General features: G+C 41.9%; 1 protein-coding gene across 4 annotated transcripts in view; it reads left to right on the top strand.

The window, feature by feature from the left end:
* Positions 1–26,160, top strand: part of mpp7a (MAGUK p55 scaffold protein 7a) — a 134,413-nt gene that overhangs the window by 11,053 nt on the left and 97,200 nt on the right. The window contains exons 1-2 of one of the 4 annotated variants that reach the window (XM_053342658.1): positions 2,595–2,676; positions 21,327–21,495. In XM_053342658.1, coding sequence (XP_053198633.1) covers positions 21,459–21,495 — 37 coding nt within the window. In that variant the 5' untranslated portion in view covers positions 2,595–2,676; positions 21,327–21,458. Of the gene's footprint in view, positions 1–2,594; positions 2,677–8,834; positions 8,918–9,504; positions 9,680–21,326; positions 21,496–26,160 lie in introns of those variants that run through there. The other 3 variants (XM_053342659.1, XM_053342656.1, XM_053342657.1) reach the window with 3 other exon arrangements.

Here is a 26,160-nt window from a genome sequence, read left to right as displayed (position 1 = left end):
AGCAGATTTGACTACACTTAAATAAGCCTGGTTGGTGATTGTATTCCATTACCCTGCAATGATACCATGAATTATGCATATTTTTAACTTTTTAGGTAAGGGGAACATCTGTTAAAAAAAAAAAAATCTCTATCTCTATGTATTTCCTGCTATTGTACAGCATGACCCTTTGCACTATCCAATAATGGAGGAGAAGATCTGATCCAAAATAAGCAAACTGCTCAGACTGTCATAACTTGTTGATGTAGTTTGGTATTGTGGTTGTGCATTTAGGTGTGAAGAAATAATCATTCACCCTATAAAACTTCCATTAGCTAAGGGCGTGTAAAGCTATTCTAACGGGAGGTTCATGTTAGCTCCTGACAGTTGTGGTTTGTAAAGACAACTACAGAGTGTAAAAAGAGAAAACAAAGCATGCTGACAGAGAAGAGATGTAAAAATAATATGTCGAGCATGACACATTGTGAACTGAGGTGTACAAGTGTGTCACGTCCATTTGAATGCTCACATCCTGCACATAGAGGTAGCAACGTGTGACACGTGTCAGTTAGTAGTAAAGTTTAACTCTCAAAATAAAGGTGCTGCAGAGATGATTAGATCATAAAGGTGTGAATGGAGGTGATGACAGATGGTGGCTGGTCTTCTCTTATCTCTTCATTATTTGACATACAGTATAACCTAACATAGATCTACATAATCAGCTGTATTCAATGACAAAGCACCTCTACTTCATAGTAGAGGTGCTTTACTGTCTTTCTTTCTGTTTACTTTCTTTCTTTCTTTCTTTTTGTTCACTTTTCTGTTGTATGTTCATCCTCTCAGCTCAGGTAGAAACTTCACTCAGCAGCAGCCTAGCGTGAGTTTATATGGAAACCCTGGAGAGACTGGAAAGAAGTGCAGACCTTCATGGCTTTTGCGTAATTTGCATTATCTTGCAATAACATTCCTGCCTAGACACGAACATGCACGTACCGTATATCATAATGTAAAGCAGTCCATATCTTGCAGGAGAGAGTCATATGATACAAAGAGCTGCTTTGTGTAAGAATCTCCATTTGATAGCAGCAGCAGTTCTCGACAGGGAATTAAAAACTGAAAAAGATTATATTCAGAATCTCATGAGGAAAATATTAAATCAAACTCAGCTTTTAAAGAAACAAAGAAAACTATAGATTATAAATAAGGTAGAACGTAATTATAGAAAGATAAATCCTGCTTTACTCAACAGTTTCATCTCAAGGCAGACTGGAGGAATAGAAACAAGAAAGTTCTCAACTAATGGATGTATCTAAGCAACGCTTATAGAAAGCTTGCTGCTTGTGTGTCTGCGTGTGTGTGTGTTGTGTACACCTGAGTGTATTTACACACAGTGTGTGTGTGTGTGTGTGTGTGTGTGTGTGTGTGTGTGTGTGTGTGTGTGTTAAAGGTCAGTCTTCAGTTTGCTCTCATTGTGCACTCTGTTTATTGTTCTGAGGAAAAATAGTTTTTCTACCCACTATTGGGTAATTGAGGTTGCATAAATGATGATAGACACAAATTCTTGCTCACCCCTAAATGTTTTTTTAAAAAGTCAAGTCAGGACTTATAAGGCGAAGAAAATGCATCAGTATATGTGAACTTGTGAGTGATTCAGACAGCTGCCTGGAAGTGTGAATGAGGTAATACAGCGTTTCAGCGTGTGCATCATTCACAGAAATAAGGATTATCACCGGTAGCGCTTGCCATCACAGTCACCTGTCACATCTGTGTGTGCGTATGCATGAAGTGTGTGTTCGTGTATAATATGTATCACGGTTTTAAATGGCTAAAATCATCGTCGGTCACAGTGTAGCTGTGCAGAGGGCTCGCTGCTCAGGCTCAGGCATTATCTCACTCACACTGATGATAGCAGCCAGCTACTCCTCCATCATCAGGAGTTTTCTCAGCCAAGGAATGAGCTGATTTCCAAGAAAACGTCATCCACAAAAGTCAACAAGTGTTAGCGAGCTGCAATAATGGCTACTCCCTATTTGCACTCGGAGACCGTTGCAAATATGTGGTTGAAAGGCCTTGAATGTAGTTGGTATTTACAGGGTGGCAAAGTTTAGTTTGCAGTCATTGTAGCTTTCCAGTTGGGACCTAAAGTGGTTTCTGTAATAAAAGAAAAGAAAAAAAAACAGTGACACAGCAGCAATGTTTGTGGCATTCCTTTTTCTTCTTTGTACCAAAGTGCACTTTTTTTTCACACGTTTTAATTGGCAAAATGACTTTTTTTGGGACCTTTGTCACTTCTACAGAACTTCACCTTCTAATCCTGTATTTTAACCTGATCAAACACTTAAAAATATGTACAAGTTACCCACACCTCATTGGTCGTAAACTGTGGGGACCTTTTTACACACTTTCCTTTTGTTGTTGTTTATCTTTACTTTTTTGTACCTCAGGCTTTATAAAGTGCTGTGTCATGTCTCCAGTTTCACTGACAAAGCAGCAGGGAGTTGAGAGGCAGGCTGTGGCAGAAAGCGATACCACTTCGCTCGAGTGGAGGAGGAAGTGCTGGATGCATATCGTCGTTGTCGTTGTGTGTGTGTGTGTGTGTGTGTGTGTGTGGTTGTGGAGTATGTGGAGGAGAGTGGAGATGAGACGGCTCCAGATCGAGTGATAAAGGAGGTATAAAGGCAGGGACATTTAATGGAGGTGAGTGCACACTAACATCTGATGGATGTGACATGAGTCTGAATCTTTAAATAAAACTGAATCACTCACATTAGTCACACATTGATCCACTGTGCTGTAAAGCCTCTCAGTGACCCTTTTCAGTGCATTGTTAGTCACTTAAAGATGGTATTTAAATGAGGGGAGTCATGTAGAGTTTGGGGTGCCGCTCTGTGACTCAATCGAGGCATTGTTCTTCATGCCTGCTCTCTTTTTCCTAGCAACCAAAGCCCAGGCAAAAATGATTAGGGGTAGCGGGAAATGGGGTTGACACACACACCCTCTTTTTTCACTTTCATCAGTCTAATATGTCTGCAAACTGCGCAGGGTGGAGGGGGTATGTGTTAATTGGTGGAACTAATAGAGAGATAAAGGAGGCCTCTAATAGAAAAAAAAAATCAGCTGACGCACAATTCATTTCCTGCCTTTTGTGTCTCCGGATCATCCAGTTCTTTCACCCCCCCCCCCCCCCCCCCCCACCCCACTCACCCACCCACTCCCTTGCCTCACACACACGCACACACACACAGTTTCCCAGCAGCAGAAAGCTCTAGCTACCTGACTGCACATGACCCTTCACTGATCTCTCTGTCAATACCTCTGTTTGTCTTCCTGGCTAAAACCTCACAGCGTCTCACAGTCCAACTGCTTAATTGCATGCGATAACTCGTCCCCCCCGCGCCCGCTAATGTTTTCATTCTGCTGAACTACCAGCAGCCAGCGTGCAAATACAGGAAAGAAAAGCTTACAGTATGCTGAAACACAGAAACTCAGATTAATAAAAGCTTTAAAGTATTTATGAGTACACACACTCAACTAGCCTCAAATAGCTGTTATTACTAGATGTATTCAAGTGATTTTCAACCCCAATTTAGCCCCTTTGTACTGTGATATTTTGTTAAACATTATAAAGCAGGCATGTCCAAACTATTCCATACAGGGCCGTGCGGTTGCAGGTTTTCATTCCAACCAATCAACAGCACACGATTCGGCCAATCAGCTGTCTGAAGACCGAGATCAGTTGATTAAATGCGTCAAGTCTGTTGCGCTCCTGCTTGGTTGGAATGAAAACCTGCAGCCACATGAACCTTTATAGAATAGTTTTGACATATCTTGATATAAAGGTTGTTGTAAGTGAGTAGCTGGATATGCATGTTTGAAATGGTAGTTTAGAAGAGAAGCTTTAAAAAAACCTGCTGTGGCCTCTTCTTTAGTTTTCCTCTTTGTCTTACTTTGTATTCTTTGGCCAAAATCCTAAATTATCAGGCACTTCCTCCCTGCAGCCTCTAGGTCATCAACGTGCTCGGAGAAACTATACAATCACACCAATGCATGCTATGTGCACATCAGAGTAATGGAATGAGTGCAGATAACAGCTAAAGCATGTTGGTGTCCTTTTAAAAAAAAGCTGCTGCACACAGGCCTGTTTTAACAAGCCGTTACCTGAACTATGCTCCCCCGCCTCCAAAAAAGAAAGATAATAAATAGATTGTTATCTAGAACAAACAGACGTGCACAAACACACAGCAATATGACTTAACATTAGCTTGCAGCTCTTGTCTGATCTTGAGTCAGTGAAAGGAATCAAACTCATCAGATACGCCATGTAGCCAAATAGATGTCGAGATCACACCGCAGTCCCCTTTTCTTTGCCCGGACAGGCTCTGCCGAACCCACCCGCCCCCGTACCATCTAGAGTTACGCGCTCAACACTGATCTAATCGAAAGCCAGGAATCTGTGGCTAGACGGGCACACGGGGACACACTTACACCGTTCCACCACCGCCACGATCAGATCAGCCCAGTCATCACTTTAGCTTTACCCCCTTTTACCCCGTAACCTGACTCTAAAGCTGCTCTGGCTCTAAAAACAGCTCCAGAGTCCTACCGCAGAGCCCCCTGCTCATCATCTCCTCAATCCCCTGTCATTGAAAGGAGATAACCTGGTAGTCATTACGCTGTACTGCAGGACACACTCCCTTCCATTTCTGAATGAGGAAAAAAACCAGCCTGAACGCGAAGGAGCAGAGTGGAATAAAATTAGAGTCGACATCATGAGAGAACAACAACTTAATACCTTTTAATGAGAGGTTAAGGGCTCTGCTGTGAATGGCTATCAGAGTGAAAGATGAGTGTAGAGGAGCTGTCGTAAGACTTAAAGCTGGGCACACATATGCGCCCGCTCCATACACACACATGCATCCTCACACCCACCCCCCCCCCCAATCTAAGCTGCAGATTCAGAGTATTAAGCTGCATGTTGGTAATTTGGGAGGTGCTGATCGCTGACACTTCATTATGGCTGCTGTCCGTGAGCCAGGGGACAGCTCTGATGTTTTCTATTCTGACACCCTGTCTGTGTATGTGTGTGTCTGTGTGTGTCACATCACACTATTATGGAAAATGTTTTATTTGCAGTCTTCAAGGTCAAGCTGTCCATCTGTATTTATATATAAATATATATTTGACACTGAGTTGTCATGATTGATTTTGTAGATCCATCCCATCTGCTCACAGGCGTGTGTGTGTGTGTGTTTGTGTGTCTCTTGGGAGGGGACATAAAATCTCGACAGTATGATGTTCTGTAAGGATTATTCGGAAGTACTCACACACTCTGTCACACTAACTTGACAATGATTGAAATCAGTCCTGGACTCAATCATCATAGACTGATTTGGGTAAACACATTAGATAGTCTGGTGCTTTGAGGACCATGACCAACAGTTGCCCTGTTGCACCCAGAGGAGCAGCTTAAGTGGAGCACACACACTCTTTCACCACCTTTCTCAGTCCGCTCCATCGGACTCTCTCCATCTGTTAGGACATAAGTCAGAGTCAATATCAACATGGTTACTGCCGCCTCACTGGCACACTCGCTTTCTGCTACCAGTTTGTATATTACTGTGTATGGTGAGAGAGTCTCCATGGAGAAGTTTAATACCATCTAAATACAGCACAGTCATTACTGTAACAGTCACACTGAGATATTACAAGCTGCACAATTGTCAGTTTAGCTTCACAGTGTTTTTACAGAACAGTTTATCACGCCAACTAATGCCTCCGCTGTGAAGCTAGTACGAGAACTTCCATAACATGTCTGTGACGTTGACCAATAGCACCGCAGAATGCCTCTCTGCGCACTAATGTAAACATGCCCAAGCAACAGAAGAATGATGTTGGTGCTGCTGCTGCTTATAGGTGCAACTGTGAAACAAAAGAAAATGTTGTGGCACTATGACAACCAAACATCCTATCATAACCTGCTTCGGACCGGACACCATTGTTTGTCTACATTCTTGTTCCTGGTGCCTCCTCCTCATGACATCGCGCAGGTCTTGAAAGGCGGGCGGCTCGGTAGGCGGGGTACCAACATGTAGTCTGTCATGTCTGCGAGCTCACAGCGAGAATTTATTACTCTGAAGTCGCCCAATTTGACACAGTGACACCTTATACTAAAATATGTGTCAAACATGAGTCTGAACCTGGCATAAGAGGGATTAGGAGCAGCTAATATGGACATTCATTTTGAAAATCAATTGAAAAACTCTTTATAGGAAATGTAGCTAAACTGAAATACCTGTTTTTGGTTATTCTAGCAAATGAAATACCTGACAAAAATCCTAATAAAAGTGCATTATTGAAATAAATGGATTTCAAATTGGGCTGGGTATCGGTAATCAATACCTTTTTAAAGGCATTGATCGAAATGTATCAATACCAAGTTGTTTTGAAACGTCTCCCATCACGATACCTGCAATTGATCCTTTTTGCATCCAGTTCTAGAAAATATGACTGTGATGTATGCTGTGACCCACATGCTGATTTTGAGCATTTTGTATTTAATAAATATTAATAACTTGACTTTCAAAATGCATTTGTCTAAAAATCTAATCATTTAGATGTGGTGGAGTGGTGGCATTTTATGTAATTTAACACATGGATGGATATTGAATGAAGTGCTTTGTTGGTATCAGTATCACTTTAAGTCTACTTGGATTGGTCCTGGTGTTATTTTTTAAACAAAAAGCAGCCCTAATTGCAATGCATCCATGTCTCTTATTGGATACTCCCCTTGCCCTCCTGCCTGTCTGGGATAATGATTGGTGTGACGTCACATGACTATATACCAAACTCATCTTGGTAGATACCCCATTGGTTGATACATACAGTATCTAATCTGGTTGCACATGTATATATTTTTTACCTTTTTGAGTGTTTTCCTGCTTTTTAACAACCCTATAACAGGGTCATAAAACGCATTACAAACAGCATATAAATAGTATTTATATGCTGTTTGTAATGCGTTTTATGACCCTGATGAAGGCTGCGAGCTAAAACACGTTGGTCTAACAATAAAAGAACTTTGACCTTAATAAACAGATTTGCAACATTGTTCACAGTGACCCAATATAAGGTACGGAGATCAAAGAGATATCTACCTTGATTAGCTAGGGTTGTAACACTCTAACTATTTAAATACTTTCACTGCTCCTGCTTATCAGTGATCATCTCAATCTCTTCAGATAACCAATGTCCACATGCTGTCTCTTCTCATGCAGTAATGTCGGTATACATTAGTAATGATGTTGTTAGATACACATGCCTCCCCTCTCCTGTGTCACCGTCACACTGTTAGAGCAGAGTAGAGTTTCATGCGATGAGGTAATGCCCCACCAAACAATAGCACGCGGCACCGAGCTTACCCTGCGGAGCACCCACGGTCATTCATGCATACTAACCCGATAGTTTCCATGCCAACAGCCATCATATTAAAGCTCATGTAAATGTCTAAAAGGATTTGCATGGTGATCATCTTTTACTATACCAACCATGATTACCTGAGTGAGTGCTGCACCGGCTGTTACATAATTGTGTGCATCAGAGGATCTTTAAGGAAATGAAATAGGCTGACTGCACTGTAGCGGATGCTTCATGTTATTATGGTCTGTAACATGTTTAGTGTACTTTCTGGTTTCACACAGCACAGCTTGTTAAAGTTTGTTACTTTCTTTAAAACATACATTTACTAATATAGAATTAATTTGAAGCTTAAGATCTTAAAATAGCTTATTACATCACTGAAATTCAAAAGTCATGTTATTCATGTGATTTTTGCATACTATTCAGAGTTGTATACACACACACTTGAGCTCCCTGTGTGCATTAAGCTGTACGTGTGTGTGTGTGTGTGTGGGGCTCAGCTGTTGGTTGCTGCAGCCCATCTGTCTTCATGTCGGTGTGTGTTGGCGAGGGTCAGGTCTGGGTCATTTTGAAGACGTGCTTCGTTACTCTCTAAGGGATCATGTGTCCGTATAGAGAGTGGTGGTGGTGGTGGTGGTGGTGGGGAGGTGGCGGGGACTGAATGAGTGAGAAATTAGGAGCGGAGATGTAGTAGGGGTGTAGGGGAGAGAAAGAGATGCATTGGTGTTTTTTATGACAGTGGAGGAGAGAGAAATCAAAAAGAGAAAAACAAAACAAAACAAAGCCACAGTGAGCTTTGTTTTGTACTGCTGGGTCTAATCTGAAGTCAACTTGTGTTTTGTTTGCCGCAACCATGTTCTCCACTAGTGTAGAGGCAGGCAGAGCTATGTGAGCACAATTGAAGGTAACACAACCTAGGTGCATGCCAAAAGGAAGTAAAAAAAACAAGCCTCCCTCCCCTAACACAATTTAAGAATGCTACTAATACTCTTATCAAAGTTCAAAAGTTCAAAGTCAACTTTATTGTCAATCCTGCTACATGTAGAGGAATAATAAAGTCGTTGGTGCTGTTTTGTGTGAGTGTGTGTGTGTGTGTGTGTGTGTGTGTGTGTGTGTATGTTGGGAGGGTGTGGGGGAGAGACAGACCAGTTCAGTTTGAGGGGAGTAGACTAGTTCCTGTATTGGCGGAGGGGTGCATTCATGAATTTACTTCTTGTGCAACTATTGCTTGTGTTCTTCATATAGTAGTTTGATTAAAACTGAACTCAGGAGGACTTTGGTGCCTTTTCTTGGTCCACAGGTAGGCTGCTAACCTGCTGACAGCTCTTAGATTCTAACTAGACAGCAAGCATAAATGTGCCACTTTTGTCAGTTATTTGTTTTTTTCTCATATGATTTCTTGGGCATTTGTGCCTTTTATTGGACAGTCGGTGGCAGAGAGGCCGACAGGAAATAAGGGGGGGAGAGAGAAATGGGTGTGACATGCAACAAAGGTCCCTTGCCGGTCTTGAACCAGTTGCAGGTATGTGACATGTGCTGTAACTACTCAGTTATGAGGGTGCTGTGTGCCAACTTTTTTATCAGATGAAACCCCACATATCAGACGAACTCAAATAACCCTTCATGGTCATTCATTGTGTTCCAAATGTGTTAATATGAACTCATCCTCACGTCAATAATGATATACAATAGAATATTATATAATTATTTGATACATGATGTGATGAGTATCATTTGTAACCAGCATACATAGCAACTAGTAGATATGAATTGGTGTTGTCAGGAAATGGGTTTGTTTTTGACATCCTGCAAAATCAGCTCTTTTCTTAGATATTTTGTTCTATATATTGAAATTCCTGTATACTGCAGGCTGAGAGTCATTTTTAAAGAGAACAAAGCAGCATCTGTGTAAGAAAAGTGTCCTTGACTGTCTTCAGCAGTTAACCCTGCTGATTAAAGTAGCAGCAGTAACATTACATATCAGCTCTGTGTGTCCTTCTCCTCTAAACACAGTATCTTTGTCTCATCTGCGCACTACTGGACCTGTTTTTCACTCTGTGGAATTTCACTGGGCCAACGTTGGTATTCAACAAAAAAAACGTTTCTCCTCTATAAATGCTTCCTCATTCACAGACGCGGACATAATTTAAAACCTGCCTCTTTCATAAGTGCTTCTTAAGAGGCCTCCGCTGGCTCTGGGCACTGCGTGGGAGGCTGGAGGAGGTGGTGATTGAGGACGAGGCGGCATTGAGGATGCTCAGAGGTTCAAAATCCTGCTGCCAGAGTGAGTAACAGTGCGGACAGCGGGGGGCGAGCTGCCACCACAGCTGATTTACACCTGTGTTTGTGTCCTGGGCAGCGGGAAGGAGGTAGAGGGACAGGACTGTGTGCCCAGTGTGTGGTGGGTGACACAGTGGCTGCTAGAGAGACAAAAGTCTGGGATCTAACTTGGGGATTTAGAATGTGGTATAAAAATGGCTGTAATTGTGTTTGTGTTTTGACTGAAGACATTTTTCATCCTGTTTTTGAGGAGGTTGTGAATTGTGTTTTTGTTTGTGATAAAAGCCACTTTCCACTCGAAAACCACAAACGTGGCTGCATGACTCCATCCTCCCTTCTTCTCATGCTTTTTTTTCATTATGGCTTCGCATGCATGCACAAATAATGCAAATACTGTGAGTGTGGGGAGTAAGGCGAGACTCTCTGATCATTCCCGGCTGTACAAACAAAAGGAATAAAGTATTTCTCCTGTTTTTTTAAGCTGACACAATCTCACTGTAGTTCATGCATTTATGGCTGTGAAGTCCAGCGTGTGGCAAAGACGGTGCCACAGCAACAGCCGGGTGGCATCTAGTAATTGTTTGTTTTCTGTCATAAGCAGCTTAGCGGTGGGATTATCAGTCACTACAAGTAATGTTTTTGTGTCACAGCAGGAGGGCTGGCTTTGCGTCTTATTTGCAGAGCCAAAAACATGAATGTTAGCTCATTATTCCCTTGTGGTCCCAGGTGTTTTTCTCCCTTTGGAGCTGGGCGTGGCTCTTTTGGCTCTATTGTCAAGCTCTAAATTTAAAAAAAAAAGCCTTTTGTTGTCAGTGCTGTGAAAATACTTCAATATACCAGACAAACCAAACAGACTTTCAAATTTGTGACAGACATTTTCAGTTTTCTGAGATAAATCGATGACCGTAGATAAGATTCTTGATAGAAAAATCTTCTTGTGAAAAGCTTAGGATATTTTTTGCATCATAGTACAGCAGCACTGTCAAGTGAAAGCAGCATTTCCAAAAACCTCTCTGGGGATTAACTAAATAAAAGCTCTATTTTTAGATGGCTCTGTCACAGTTAGATGTTAGACTTGTAGCTTATACTGATGAACTCAGGTCCACCTGCTCACACAATGGCTGAACAGGTGCATAGTCACTACAGCAGTGCATGTAGCTTGTGATTAACACACCAGGTTGTGCACTTTCTGTCTTATGTTTTAATACGACGTTCATCTTTGTGCCTTTATCGCTGTAAGCTGATTGACAGTCATACTTTGAGCCTCTCCATCTTCCCAGTGCTTCTTCTGAGTCGCTACTTCTCCTATTTAAGCTCCAACCACTGACTCAGGACTAATGTTAGATATCAAAACCTTAATACCTAAAATAAGACTGCAACTAATCATTTTCATTATCGATTATCTTGCTGATTATTCTCTTTACAACAATATTAAAAAATCATCATAAATATGCAGAGCCCAATGTGACCCACAAGACCAACAGTCCATAACCCAAAGATAAAACGTTTACTGTCATGCATGACTCAAAAATGTTTCAAATCATCAAATATTGAAGAAGTTGGAGATATCAATTGTCCATTTTTATCACAGAGTATCAAAAACATTTAAGAAGTGAGAGATCCCATAGAATGTCTGGTCCTTGCTTATCAATGATCTTATATTTACTTTATGCAATTAAAGAAAAACTCTTTTAGGGTCTGTCTGTGCTGATAGGGATCTACTACTAACTTTAACTTTTGCTAAATGAATTAAAGGAAGAAAAAACCCATCTTTTTATTCCTTAAAGTAAAGTATCATTGTTTTGGTATCAGTACTAAAATTTAAGGCTCAGAAGTTGGCCTGATGTGACTGCTTTCCTGCCTCATGTCTGATAGTATGAGAGATTATTTTTAGATAAGTTATGAGGGAAAGCTAGAATATAGTTATTTTTGGCATTAGTGTGCATGGCTTTTCTTTCTCTAGCTCACTCTGTCTTTATTTTTCTTTATCTGTCCTCTTGACTTTTTTCTTTCTTTCTTTCTTTCTTTGCTTTTGTGTCTTTCCCATCATCCCCTTTATCTTATTCTATCCCTCTCTGTCCTTCCGACAGCTCCATCAATTATGCATCTATTAATGGGCTCACTTCCACTTCCCGCTGCAGCTCTGTTAACACGTCCTGTAAACACACACAGCGGGTGCGTGCGTGTGTGTGTGTGTGTGTGTGTGTGTTAATGTTCAGGAAAAGAAAAAAAAGACCCAGCTTTACCCTGTCGGCCTCTGTGTCGGTCACATCACTGCTTTCTTATCCGTCCCTCTGTCTCTATCTGTATATTTCAGCAGGTAGCTCATTCCAGGTAGCATAATTCACTACAGTGATATCAGCTGAGGATGTAGGTTACCCGGCAACACAGGCATTTAAAAGGACTTCCAGATTAGTGGAGCTTACGGGTGCCTGCTGTTCTCTCTGTTTCACAAGTCGCTCATGTGCAAATCCATCATCATCTAATTAATGTCAGTAGAAGGCGGATATATATATATATAGTTTGTATATATTGGCTTCTCCTTCCCCCTTCAATATAGGAACAGTATGTCGGGTGCTGCAGGGTGTAAATAAAGCAGTAAGCACTTACGTCAATGATATTTTTCAATTAAGCAAAGTGTGTTTTACTCCTCCAGCATCAGTCCTTCCATCCTCTCTCTTTCTGTTCTTCAGTTGACTTTACGGGAAAATGAATTCTCACATTTCGTGTCTAGGATTAATTGAACCGGTCACCAACCTGTTTGTGTGTGTCTGTGTGTGAGTGTGTGTGAAAGACAGAGAGAGAGACAGTGGAATGTATGAGTGGTGACTGATAGTAGTGACTGTGGCCTCCTCTCCCTGTTAATGGGTCAGAGAAGGACAAAGAGCCGCTGTGTCTGCATGGGAACCAGAGAGGAGAGATGGGAGGAGGTGGACGAGGTGTTAAAATAAAGAAGAGAGTACAATGTAGGGCTGCAACTAATCATTAGTTTCATAACACAGTAATCTTTTATTCTATAAAAAACATCACAATTTCTAAGGCAACACCTTCAGATTGCTTATTTTGACCAACCAAAACTTGGCTTGTGTTATTATGTAGATATGTAGTCTTTTTTTGTGTATTAGTAATATAGGTGGTGGACTCATAAGAAGTTAATGTATCGTAGTTCCCATAAGCTTTTTCATCAGCAGGCACTTTAAATAAGACTATTGATGACTCTGCTGTATTTAAGTGTGCCAGCATGCATCACTATTTTCTGTACTGCATGTCAGATGTACCAAAACAGGTGATTTCTCAGTAGGCAAATACCTTTTTTAAGATGATCTCATGGCTTTCAGCAATATGCCCAACAGCAAATATTGCTGCATCATCCCTTTTAAAAAGTATCAGTGTGTTATTGTGCTTATTAAAGCAGCTGGAGTTGAGAAAATCAAGGTGTTGATATGATTGACAGGTGCTACATTATAGTTTTATTCCTCAAACTGCATTGTGACATGATTTTATAATGGCTTTTCATAATGGTTTTCTGTGTCTGTGTGCAGCTTGAACTACATGACCACTAAAAAAAAACCTTAACAGGCGGCTGTGTGTTAATGTGACGGCCTGCTGCCAGCCTGCTTGGCCCCGACCTTGCTTTTTAGTAATAATGGGGCCCTGGCAGCCAGTGAATGAGATTACTAGCGACCATCTTTACTGGCACCCCGAGGCACATGGGAGGTCAAGATGAGGACAGAGACAAATATAAACAAAAGCAGCCCAGCAGACCAACACCGGCTGCTGTGAATAAAGCTTTTCTGCACAATGTGGAGGCTGGGGGATGTTAATGAACAGATGGCTCCATCTAGTGGCCACATTTTGTCACTACACAGTGAATGGATACAATATTTACCTAATAGTGAGAAACATGATATCATGAGGTTAAATGCATGGAATTATTGAATTTTAGAATCTCATTCTGTTAATTTAGGCATAAGTCTCTGGATTGGTAGATGTAACACTTTATTGTTGAAAAAAAAAAAACATGAATAAAATCAATATCTTTCAACTTTTCTGAATGATCATGGAAATGTCACAGGAGTGTTTTTTTTCCCAGGGTGACATTGGTGTACATGCCATCTGTCTGTTTACAATAGAAGTGTGCAGTAGTGTAGTGTGAGGTAAAAGAGGGCGGAGTATTGTGATCTGTTTGGCAGGGAAGGAAACTTGTGTTTCAGGTCTGTTCAGGTGAGTCAATACACCCAGTGGGTGGGTGTCTTCCTGTATGGGAGGATTTTGTTTGCGTACGCTGTAATAGTGTGAAGCTGTGCCGCTGTTGCAGGAAGAAAGTGATCTGGTAAGTCCCTGCACGACATTTGTACCACTTTCCGGGTTGTTTTCATGATCTGCGCTCAGATTTTTCATTATTTGATCTGTGAGATCACATCAACTCATTTTAATTGTGCTTGAACAGACAAAGTTCTGGTTTATTAGCACAAGTCTCTCTGTGGTCACAACAGTCCAGTAAGGACAATGTCACTTTGACCACTCTCACAGGGTACTGTGAGTCATGTACTTACTTTAACTTGATAGGGATTCTCTTAAAACATTACACATGGTAAAATACCCAAAATAGCCCATTAACTATCTCTGAACTGAAAACCAGACAGCTAACCTGGAGGTGTGACCATCGCAGTTGTAAGGCTTTCAAGCTATTCTGACCCACAGGACATTCACTGTAGTACTCTGCAATAAATATCGAATCACAGTGCGTCATCTTTGATTTTCTTGAAGGAACCTGACTCATATTCTTCCATATCGGTGAGCTCTGAGTTCCTGAAATCCATCTTTCCATCTCTCTTGTAAATTTTAATGAATCTCTCTTAAATGCAGGTTGTTTTTTTTAAAAGTACAATGAAGCACGCCAGCCGGTTGTGTGTTGAGACAGCTTAGAATGACTTCAGATGTTTTAAGGCCCCTGGAAAGACAGGTTGACCTAATTTATTTAGGTCAGATTTATATCCGTGTGTGTGTGTGTGCTATCAACACACATGTACATACACATAAGCAGATGTATTTTATGTGGAAAGACTGGACGCTTATGAGCAACACGTGGCAGAGCGCTGATTCAGAGCTGTCAAAAAATCCCACCTGAGACCAGGAGACGAGAACTCATTTTTCCCATTTCTACGTTAACCTTTCACATCAGATGAAGCCAGTCTCGCTGATGTGCACTTTTCATTATCACGGGCTAACAGGATTCATTGATATTCCACATTCGAGCCCCTAATCTGTTTCCATTTGCTTTGTAGCTTCTTCCTATTCCTCATTGTTTTTACTGCTCATGCACATCACCTCTTAACTATCTGTCACTAGCCCCGCCTCCTCCTCCTGTCAGTCATTCCAGGAACATCAGCCTTGCCAGGTACTGCTGAGTCCTGATTTAAGCAGCCCCAATCCCTCGTAAAGCTAACGGCTATTAACGAGAAGTCGTATGGCACACGCCTGAAAACACAACCCTGTCCCGCCAGCGTCACGCGCCTCACGCTTAATAGGAATGGACGTGGTGACATTTTGGCAGCTCTGAGCCGAAGCAGGAGAAAGACATTATTTTACAATGTGTTTTTCCACAGAAGAAACAGAAAAGGCAAAGGGCTGCCTATGCAGAGCTGGCATTGGGAGGCTTTTCGATTTTCTTTCTCTTTTTTTCTTGTAACGGTATTTCCATTTCAAAATGTCATGTGGATGAACATTCCCCTCGACCATGCTTTAATACACTGCAATTATGCACAGCCCATTGAAATGTAGTTCCACTGTACGCCTGTGTGTAAATGAATGTTCCCCTTTACCACAGTTGGATACACTGCAATTATACTCTTATGATTGTGTCATGTATGCTTGTGTGCATGTGGCTGTAACTCTATCTACTTCTGTCTGTCTGACTTTGCACTTTGTGGTTCCTACAAGCCAATATGATGTAAAGTAGCTGAAATACAAATTGATTCTACATCCAATCTGTCTTCACAGCTACCCTATACCAACACCCCATAGCAGAAGCTAACCAGCGAGGCTTAAAGCAGAAGGGCATAGTTTTCCATAAAAGGAGCAACTTTATTCGTTAAAATTCGTGGCAGTGCATCTCTCTTCTTCCAACTCGTCAGCTATCTCTAACTCTTTCTCTATTTTCCTGAACAACATCACAGCACAAATATTTGGATGCCTCTTTTATGGATGAGAAGATTGTGTGCTTGCTGCTGCCATTACTGATCTTTATGGAAGCACAGAAGAACATGTGAAAACAAGATAGTGTGCCCATTAAAGCAGCTGTTAATGTCACAAACCGAGGCCACCGATTCTGCTTTGGTACAGGATTATGAAGTAGCACAAATTTGTTGCCTTATAGTTTAAGAGATTTATGTAAAGTATGGGAAAGAGGGGAAAGGTGTTTAACAAATGCAAGCTGGGTTTTAGTTTTAGTCTTTCAATCGATTTTGCAAGGTGCCACTAACTGAATATAAATATACCAAATATACCAAAATACTTTGGTAAATCATGACATGGCACCAAGTGTAGTGCTGAGTGTTGAACCTCAGTACATTTTTGACATAGCACCAAGTATAGTAAAATGTCAGCTAATGAAAGCTGACATTGAAAGTCTGGTCAGTGTTGTTTATTTACTCTTTGATCAAATAGTTCCAGTTTGAGTATTTTGTCTGAGCAAAGATCTTTTACAGCTGCTAGTGTTTAGACAAAATTTAATATTTAAGAATGAACTTTTTTGTTTAATGAAATGTTTTGATATAAATGTGTTCAAATTTGTCAGTGATTTGTCAGTCATTTGACACTGAAAAATGTATATTGGATGAGTGAAGTGATTAGCAGCAGTGATGGATAAATGCTGAAATAAAGTTGTTTTTGTACAAAATAATTCTCTGCACTTACTGTGACCTGACAAATTGAGAGAGCAAAGTAGCTTCTTGCAACAGGTCAAGATTGAAGAGATTTATGAAGACAAAAGCAGCAGCACAGTAGATGATAAAACCTGATCTCCTTTATTTTACCCAAGACTGAGATAAGTGCAGGACCAAAGCCTCACAATGTTGCAGCAGACTGGACAGATACGGTAACCTGAGCAGGTGTCGCATGGGCTGCCAAATAGATCTTCTATCATCTGACCAAGGGTCAGCGTCGATAAACTGATCAGAATGGAGCGACTCTGCAGACGTTGAAGCTGGTGGATCATTTTGGAGCAAACTGGTCCTTTGAGCTGTAACCAGAGCAGGTGTGACAGAGATGGGTTTGGATGGGCGTCCGTCATGCGATGAACAGAATCAATGTAATTCATGGTGGCCTGGTAAAATCCTCGGCCAGTGGCTGGCCTTCCTGTCATTTGACGTGGGATGAATCAGGAGAGAAAATCCCGACACCCCCACAAGCACCCTGGGGAGGTTTCACAGGCGTTGAATGGCAAAGCTGACCTTTGCCTTGTCCTGTTGTAGCACTTCTGTCCAGGCCCAGATGGAGGCAGCATGAATACAGAACCATTCCACCCTGTGAACTCTGTGAATGTATCGGAGCATGACATGTTTTTCTCCTTTTTCTTTGCCTGATGAGGATCTTGTTGCCTTTTGGCTGATTCCTTTCAACGGTGATCTTTCCACCGTCCAGTCCACTCTCAGGAGAAAGGGAAGAAACAAAAGGTTGAACAGTAAAACTGATACAAAGTTATAAGCTCATAGCATACTTTCAAACTGTTGACAGGCTCTTAAAAATGACACGTCTTGCAGTGTTTTTCACTGTCATTCATTCACCTCCTGTCTTTGTTATTCTTCTCACTAACTTCATCAACATCCAGCTGAGAGTCAGACAGCTCCACCCGTGCTCCCCCTTGGCTGGACGGACAGGCTTCTTTTTGAAAAGAGAGGAAGAATAACGGTCTTCTATACCTCCCTCTTTCCATCCTTCCACCAATCTATCCATCCATCACTCTGAACTATTTTCTTTTAAAATACTGATCCAACATCAAGTTTCACATGCTGAACAAGACTAAGCAGACACAGACAGGGTCTCCTGACATACATACATACAGGTCTTTGTTAAGGAAACATGCTTCAGTTTGTATCCCGGCTGGGTGTTCAGGGTGACTTCTCCTTGCAGTAGTGAAAGTTCCCACTAGATGGTGGTAGAACCATTTAAAGATGTCAGACTGCACAAGGGCTGAGGGCTGAACATCTCATTGCAATTAAGCATATCCCACATGTCCACATGGCAAAGTGTCCCTTTACTTCCCTTATGACCATCTGATATTGTGTGATCTGAACAGACACGGTTAGGGCATCTGACAGTGGAGAATGTTTCTTTAAGTCTGTCTATTATGATCCTTCTGGGCCTTGTAAAAAGTCCCAGGTGTTCCCGGCTCTGCGACATGCTTCCTGGGCCTCAGAAAGCTCTCTGAATGGAAAGATGGATGCCTCCTCAGATTGGGGAATATGTGGTCATTCCCCTTTTGGATACAACAAAAGGCAAATGACTGATACTAGGGCATACCTTCAGAGTAATCCCCCCCCCCCATTCCTCCTTCCCTTGTCTTTCCTTAAGTCTGTCGTTCCAATCACAAAGTCTTATGACAAAACCTTGCTCTGTGAAACACTGAACTGATTTAGCATGGGTCAGTTCTCTTGGCATGAGCTCAGTGGCTGTTAGGTTAGGTCCCCTGTTCAAATGGGCCTGCTGGAGAGATTTTGTGGTCATGGCTTGAGGCGCCACTACCCTTCTCTGCTGGTCCTTTTAACCTATTTTATGGTAGTATACAAAGGTTTGAACAGCGCTGAACTCCGATTTCACCAGGTTTTTGGTCTGTACTTTATGCTCATGCAAACGACCAACAAATCTGGCCTACAAATTGGTGCTGGCGTGACACTGTGGCAGGATTTTGAATTCATCTCCCAGATCTCCTCTTGTTGGAAAATCGATCCTTTCTTAAGTGCTGTTTGATGAATGCACCATATTTTGTACATCTCAATCCAGAAGAAAAATATTCTTGTGCTGATATGCTCTCAAAGCCATGCTTACCTGCTCACTCAGGCATCTTCTGGACTGTATTGTCTAGATGTTTTTTCCACAAGCCTCCACCTGGGGTCTGCTAGGCCCTGAGGTGAGTTCACATCACAGTATGTCAGACAGGCGTGGTAGCATTTTGCTACGTGGGCTGTCGTCTTGGCTGATTGAGCCTCGACCTCTGCGTGTGTTTGTACACACACACAGGGCCAAACGCCAGGATGTAGTCAGTCCTCTGCAGCTGTCACTGCGGGGGCTGTGTGAGTGATTCTTTACAGAAAACACATTTGTAAAGACTTTCCGGTCCAGTTTTTCAGCCTTTCTGTATTTCAAATGTGTGACTTCAAGTGTGCGTGTGTGGCCGACACCACCTCAACATTGACGGGGGTCCCAATGAGCTGGAAGGGTGCAGGTGTCTTGGCTGTCCCTGTCTCCGGCCAAGTCGTTCTGAGTCAGCTATTGCACACTGACTCCAACCCCTTTCATACATGCTCTGCAACCCTGAGGTTTTTTGGGTATTACCCGGAGGAGCTATATGTGAGGATACAAATGTCTGAATCAGTCGGGCCGGATATCATACTGACATTACCCTGCTGCCTTTTGAGTACAAGGTCCATGTAATATCCGTTTGAGCCCCTGTGTGAATACAGCAGGTCATTTTGTAGAGAGTTCACATCGAGCACGTGGGCATGTCGATAATGTTTCTATCATGCAATTGTTGCAAAACCAGATGATACAAACATCCAAGGGTGAGGAAGAAGGGTAATTTACAAGATGTCAACAAAAATGTCGAACTGAACAGACTTTCAGGGACTTGTGTCGATAAGGTCCGATGACAAATTCAAGGAACATCAAGAGACTTGATTGTTTTTGACCAAATTACAAACCAATTACGTGACACATACTTTTTGCGTCCTGCCTCCTAACCTGAACCCAACAAAGTATTTTCAGTAGGTAAGAACACGTTTGCCACATGTCTGAAATGTCTGGACCTTATTCTCTGAACATTTTTATGAGAAAACAACTTCAGCATCCATCTCAAGGCAGTTTTACAACAGTTATCAACTTGGGAGACACAGAATGTAGCTTATCTCACCGCTCTTGTTTATTTTGAGCATTTTCTTCCGGTGATGTGAACTGCTAATAGAACCCCAAGGCCCCACAATTTAGGTAACTGAGTTTGATTGGGCCGTGACACATGGGAGCTGACATACAATGCATCATTAAATTCCATGCTGTAATGATTCGAAGGCTCAAACCTAAGTGTTTTCCATTCTCCCCTTTTTAGATGAAGCATTCATTCTGCTGGCAGGAACGAGCCGGAATCGGGGGCCTGTTGAGGTTTCTTGTGGCCTTTTGAAACATGCTGTGATAAATGTAGTGTACATGGGGAAGAGGTGGGGAGCTGTTATAAGGTTCAGTAAGATTGTCCGTGACTGAGTCAAAGCCAGGGAAGGGTGGTTGACCTGGAGCCGAGGCCGTCCACTGAGACCCCTGAACTACTCATACGCAGATTTTGTTTTACTTTTTACACTACAGTAACAGCACCTGCTAGGGTTTTCAACAAGTCAAGTACCGGTACATGGTCCCCAGCTCTGATGACCTCACACTTCACAGGCCACGTCAGAGAAGACATTATCAAGTTGTGGGGTTGTTTCTAACCTGTTTTTAAGTCTCTTGGGGCTCTTAACTTAAGACTTATACTTGAATAGTCTACAGCTCTGCTCCACACTTGGGTCTATCAGGCTCTCTTGTCTAAATCAATACATATTACCTGTTTTTCGCGCTGTTGTGGTTCAGGAATTTACTGCATGCTACTGTGTGTGTTCGCACATGTTCATCCACTGCAGGGATAGATTTCAATGAGCCACTGATTTTTATTTTTTTATTTGTGTTCTACATCTCCCTTTTCCTGTTCCTGCTCTATCTGGCTTTCCAGTTCAGTGCCATTATTTACGAAGCAATGCTTTTCCACGCCTGTTTGATTTTTCACAGGTCTGTTGCAGTTGCTTGCTTACTTACTCCTCAGTGGATAAAGTTTCCCTTGTTTCCGCTTGGATGCTGAATAAAGTGTGAGATAGCTGTATGTGCGTGTGTGTGTGTTTTGCATTTGTGTACCTGTATATACAGGCGCCAGTCAAGGGGATGTTGGCTCTGGTACAAAGCAGGATGCTCAACAGCTTAGGAAAGGAGTGTTGGGTCGTAAATACCCAGAGTCAACTGTGAACCTACTGTGAACACACACACGCACATGCACACACACACGCACACACACAGGCACACACACAGGCACACGCACTCATTGAGTCGGTCACTGTCAATCGTTGGCTCACCTACATACAAATCCATATATTTGCTAGTAGGACCAGACATTATATCAAATAAAGACTTTTAAAGAGTTTATTCAAATCTTGAAAAATAAAGAATCATATCCTCCCTAAAATGAAACTGGATGATGTAGATATTTGTGTTCTTTGCTACAGATAGCTATAAGATTCCATGACAGACACTCAAACAGACAGACACACACACACACACACACACACACACACGCACACACGTGCATGCGGCCATTCTGCCATTTGACAAACAGGCTCTAAAATCTTGTTCTCTTGCAGGGATCCATGGCATAAAGCCCGTCCTCACATTCAGCTGGATCCTTGGGAGAGCTGCTGAGGAGCTCACTACTCTGACGCCCCGCTGCCATTTTCCACAGCTTGAGGGGAACCAGGAAGCAGCCGGCAGGAGCCATGCCTGCCCTGGCCACCGGAGCCGGCCATGAGCCAGGTACGAAACCCTCAGCCAGGAGTATCATCTGTAACGCACTGTTTTCTGCAAAGCAGAATGAGATTAAACCTCAGAAATGCAACCATAATGACAAAATTATTTCACTACTTTGATATACATTTATCTGCCTATCACGAGTTTGCAAACAGATGTATCTACTTGGTCTCAGCCTTGAAATGAAAACTTTTTTTTTTTTGTAAAATAAACCAAAGCATTTTCACTCCATCTTGTGCTCTGCATGAAGAAAAATACACCGTTGCAAATTTACAGTTCAGAGTGTAAAATAGCGTAAAAATGCATATAATGTACTCCCGCTCTCTGTTTTTCTTTCTGCTTCGTTATGAGTAGAGTGTGTGAGTGTGTGTGTATTTGTGTGGATGAGCGCGTGATGTCAGAGTGAGGAACACGTCAAGCTTGTCAGCGCCGACACAGCTGCCAGAAATCATCACCTCTCCCCTCAGGAACACTATCCTCCTCGCAGTCTGGCTTAATGGTCGGCTACATCATCTCGCACACACACACATGCGGAGGACCTTAACCCAACATGCGCAGGATAGCAAAGAGGACAAAAGGAGGACAGACATTAAGTCCCGCTCTGATGGATAAAGAGTGTGTGCGTTTCTGCGTCCAGACTTTTAACAGTTACCGTAGCCCCCGTCGTCCTGGAAATTTATGCAGACAAAGTAGAAAGCCAGACCGTCAATTACGATTAGAGTCATTTCGGGCAATTACCGGCACAGGCTCAGGTTTCCAAATAAAACACGAAAAAAACTCGTCCGGCCCATCTCCTCTGCTTCCTCCTTGATGGTCCTGTGAAGCTGTGTGTGCAGGTGAAACATGATGAACATTATGGATGAACTTCAGGTCACTGATCTCCAGGCCTGGTGAAATCACTAATATTTGTGGGACTCCACGGCAGTATACAAAAGTTTACAGAGGATATTGTGTGCTAGTATTCCACTTGATAGCGTGATACTGTATATTTACAGTTACATCTGTCTTTGTCCAGATCTGATAGCGCTTGAGACTACAGCTTTAAATAATGTAACAATGAAATAAAAAGAATATATAATTGCAGACTGACAAATACTCCAATACTGTTATTGAACTATTTCAATACTGTACTAAAATTAGATGATCTATCAATATCATTTTGGAGAATCGTAGTTAAGTCAATTTTCTGAACTTTGAGTGTTCTACTTCAGTGATATGAAAATTAAGGAGGCAACATATTTTGTCTCCATATTCACATTCCAAATAACATATTTAATCAAAAGTATTGTGATAATGACATTTGATTTTTTTTACTGTGGACCTTTTGTATTACGTAAAGATTAAAATTCCATGTTGAACCTGAAAAAAATCCCAAAATTAAGGAACCATGAACATCTTAGGAGATATCAACAAAACAAAATGAGGCAAAAAACAAAAGGTCAGATGCAATTATTAACAGAACTTTAGATAATTGTTCATCTAACAGAGATTTAAAAAGTTATGTTGAAGATGACAAGTTTAATTTATAATTTTACACGTTGATCAGGTCACAGTACATAAACAACAACCCATAAATAAAGTACCACATCATTAAACACAAGTTGATTGTCTGTATTGGTAACAATAGTCTGTCTTTTAAGGGGATCCAAGTTCCAATTTAATCTAAATTACAGACTCAAATAGAAAACATTCTGCCATTCTTTCCACCAGTTATCTGTAGAATAAAATATCCTCTGTGGACCACTCAGGCTAGAGGGGCAGGTCGTGGAACGGGTCAAGATCTTTAGGTACCTGAAGCACCACCTGTCCTTTTACACAACATGTGGACGGTGGCTATAAAAAGGTCCAGCAGCGCATGTTTCTCCTGAGGAGGCGGAAAGGTTTTAGTGTCAGACAGGACATTTTAACTGCAGTCACATTCAGCATTGCATCATGGTACAACGTCCTCACAGAGAAAAGCACGAAAGAGAAGAAGAAAAAAAAAACCCTCACAAGAATCATCGAACATGCAACCGTAAAATCACCAGCTCCACTCAAACCCTAACCTTAACCCAACTCTTCAATTTCCACCGCAAAATCCAGTTTAAACAAGCCCAAATAGACTGTCACTGTGTTTAAATGCAGCTTTGCACACTTGCTCTTTCTTATTTATGGAACTGTTTGTGTTTTAATGTAATTTCATAAGTCATTCATAGATGTTTTTATATGGTTTGTCAGCTCCTTACGTAAGACTTACCTAACCCTAACCCTAACTTCCATCATTATGTGATAGACAATACATTTTTTTGAATCTTGAAGTTATCATCTTCACATACTTTATTTGCAGAAGAGGATTTGTCCTAGAAACAGCTTTACACGTAGTTTCAGTTTAAACTCCAGCGGGATTCTCTACGTACTTCTGGAGATTTGGCATGTAGGTAGCGACACCTCGACAGTCTAGCACAAATCCACAGAGATGAATAATACCTCCTCCACACGCGGCGGCTGCCAATAATTACAGAGACATTGCAGCATCTTGCCAGCACCTTAGCTTCTTTTCTTTAGCAGCTCTGCCATCTGCAGAGCCTTCAACACCAGCCTCACCGCACACACACAAACACACGCAAGATGAAGTACTGCGCTTAGGCTTTTAACATAATGGGGAAAATATTATCATTAATATAACTATTCTTTTGTAGCAGCTCTCCTATTTCATCACCACACTTGGGCAGGAGAATGTGTAACTGTGTGTGTGTATGTGTGTGTGTGTAGACATTATTAAAATGCTCATTATTGGAGTGTTTGGAGAGCAAACACGTGGGCAGACAAATGGAGGGCGCATGTAAGATCATACCACCCCTCTCTCTCTCTTTCTCCTCCTCCTTTCTCTCTCTCTCTCTCAATCTCAGCCCAAATAAACGATGGGCCTCTGTGTGAATTAGAGGCTAATAAATGAAACCAAATAGTGAGAAAATAAACTTAAAAAACAATAAAAAGTTGGAAAGCTGGCCTTAGAATGTGGCCATCGGGAGCTCTGGAGAGGCCGTCCTGGTGATTGAGTTACTGTGGACTCATTCCGCTGTGTGACTTCTTAGATTTTTCATAAATGCTTTAGAAGCAGATTAATGACAGAGTTTTAGCTGATGACGCTGGCCCGGGAATGGCTTTTAGAAACGTTTCGTCTTAATGTATCCAGCCCCTGCCCCGATGCTTTAGGATACCGTTATGTGACATTTGGCCGGCTGCTATTCTTGGGATTTAATACACAAACGCACATTAATTCACACTCTAACAAGGTGGCCAAGAAGAAACGGAGAATTAACTTTTAATTGTGCAAACACTTCACATGACATATAATGAGGAGCATGCTCCGCAGGGGCGATAAAAGCGATAAGTCAAACCTCTGCTTGGATTAACCTGAAGACTCCCCTCTAACACCCCCCCCCCTCCTTCACCCCTTCCACTCTCCCCAACAAAGCTATGCAGCTGCTCTCTAGGTCTCATCTCTCTCTCCTCCAGACAGCTGCTGTTTAGTCATTTCTCCTCCTGCTCAGCCGTGATGGAGTTTTGTTGTGGGCTCAGTCAGGGACAGATAACTGCTCCGCCTCCGCTCCGTTTGGCTCGCCACATCTCAGTTTATTTCAGCTCCCACTCAGGGATCATCAGACAGACAAAGCCGGCCCACTGCTCCGTCTGCTACACGCCATTTATCTCCCTGCAGAACTCCATTAGCTGCAAGGTTAAGTAAGAAGGTTTGTGTTTTTTTTTCTTTACACTGTGTGGGTGCCTGTTTTGCTGCATTCATACTGTGGCTTAATAAAAATCTCTTCCAACCCCTGAAGCATCACAGGATGTCCAGTTAGTCTCAATGTCAAACTGCTGTCTCCATGCCAAAGAGATTCATTAGCCTCTGCGGAAGCACACTTGCACTGGAGATGAATTCAATTAAAATTTGAAAGAGTCAATTTTTTTGATTAACATAGCAAAGTTTGTCATTACTGTCTTCACTGAGAATTAAATGCACATTCACTGCTTCCGGTACCCCTATCTTTATATGAATAATTTCACTAATAACTTGTACAGTACAGATGTACAGTAACTGCAGCTCACTGTCTACACATGAGAAGCTCCCACTTGCTCCTAATGTCTCTGATCCCCCATCAGAAACCTTCAGACATACAGCATCTGGTTTATGCCATTCAGAGGTCAGTGAGCCTCCTGGAGTGAGAGTGGGTGTTTGCTCCTTGTAACCCCATTTCCTCCCTGCTTCTGGAGTTATATGATTGAGCCTTTTGTGCTAAAGTGGTTCAGTTGTGGGGGAGAGGTAGAACGGAGTGATATTTGTGATTGAGAGCCGGAGACCTCGGAATGAACAGCCAGACTTATATTTTCCTCAGGTAGCAGCAGGCGATGCATAGCTATCTGTAGTTTTAAAATGTTTCAGATGAATCAAGCACAGCACAATATAGCCCAATTGACCAACTGTCTGGATCAATGTTAACTTATTGTAGATATATCGATGTCCATGTATACATAGAAATAAGATATGTTCGAGGTAGTTTAAAGTTACGCCAATGCATAAGTCGTCCACCAGAGAGCTCTTACAAGTTTATTCTTCAACTGGAAATATGTCTTGCTCAGTATCTATAAAGCATAAATAACAAAATGAACACATCCCTATCAAAAATGTTT

The sequence above is a fragment of the Scomber japonicus genome, chromosome 21, assembly GCF_027409825.1.
Source record: "Scomber japonicus isolate fScoJap1 chromosome 21, fScoJap1.pri, whole genome shotgun sequence".
NCBI classification, from domain to species: Eukaryota; Metazoa; Chordata; class Actinopteri; order Scombriformes; family Scombridae; genus Scomber; species Scomber japonicus.
Note: the sequence above shows the minus strand (reverse complement) of the source record. Positions and strands in the feature narration are given on the sequence as shown.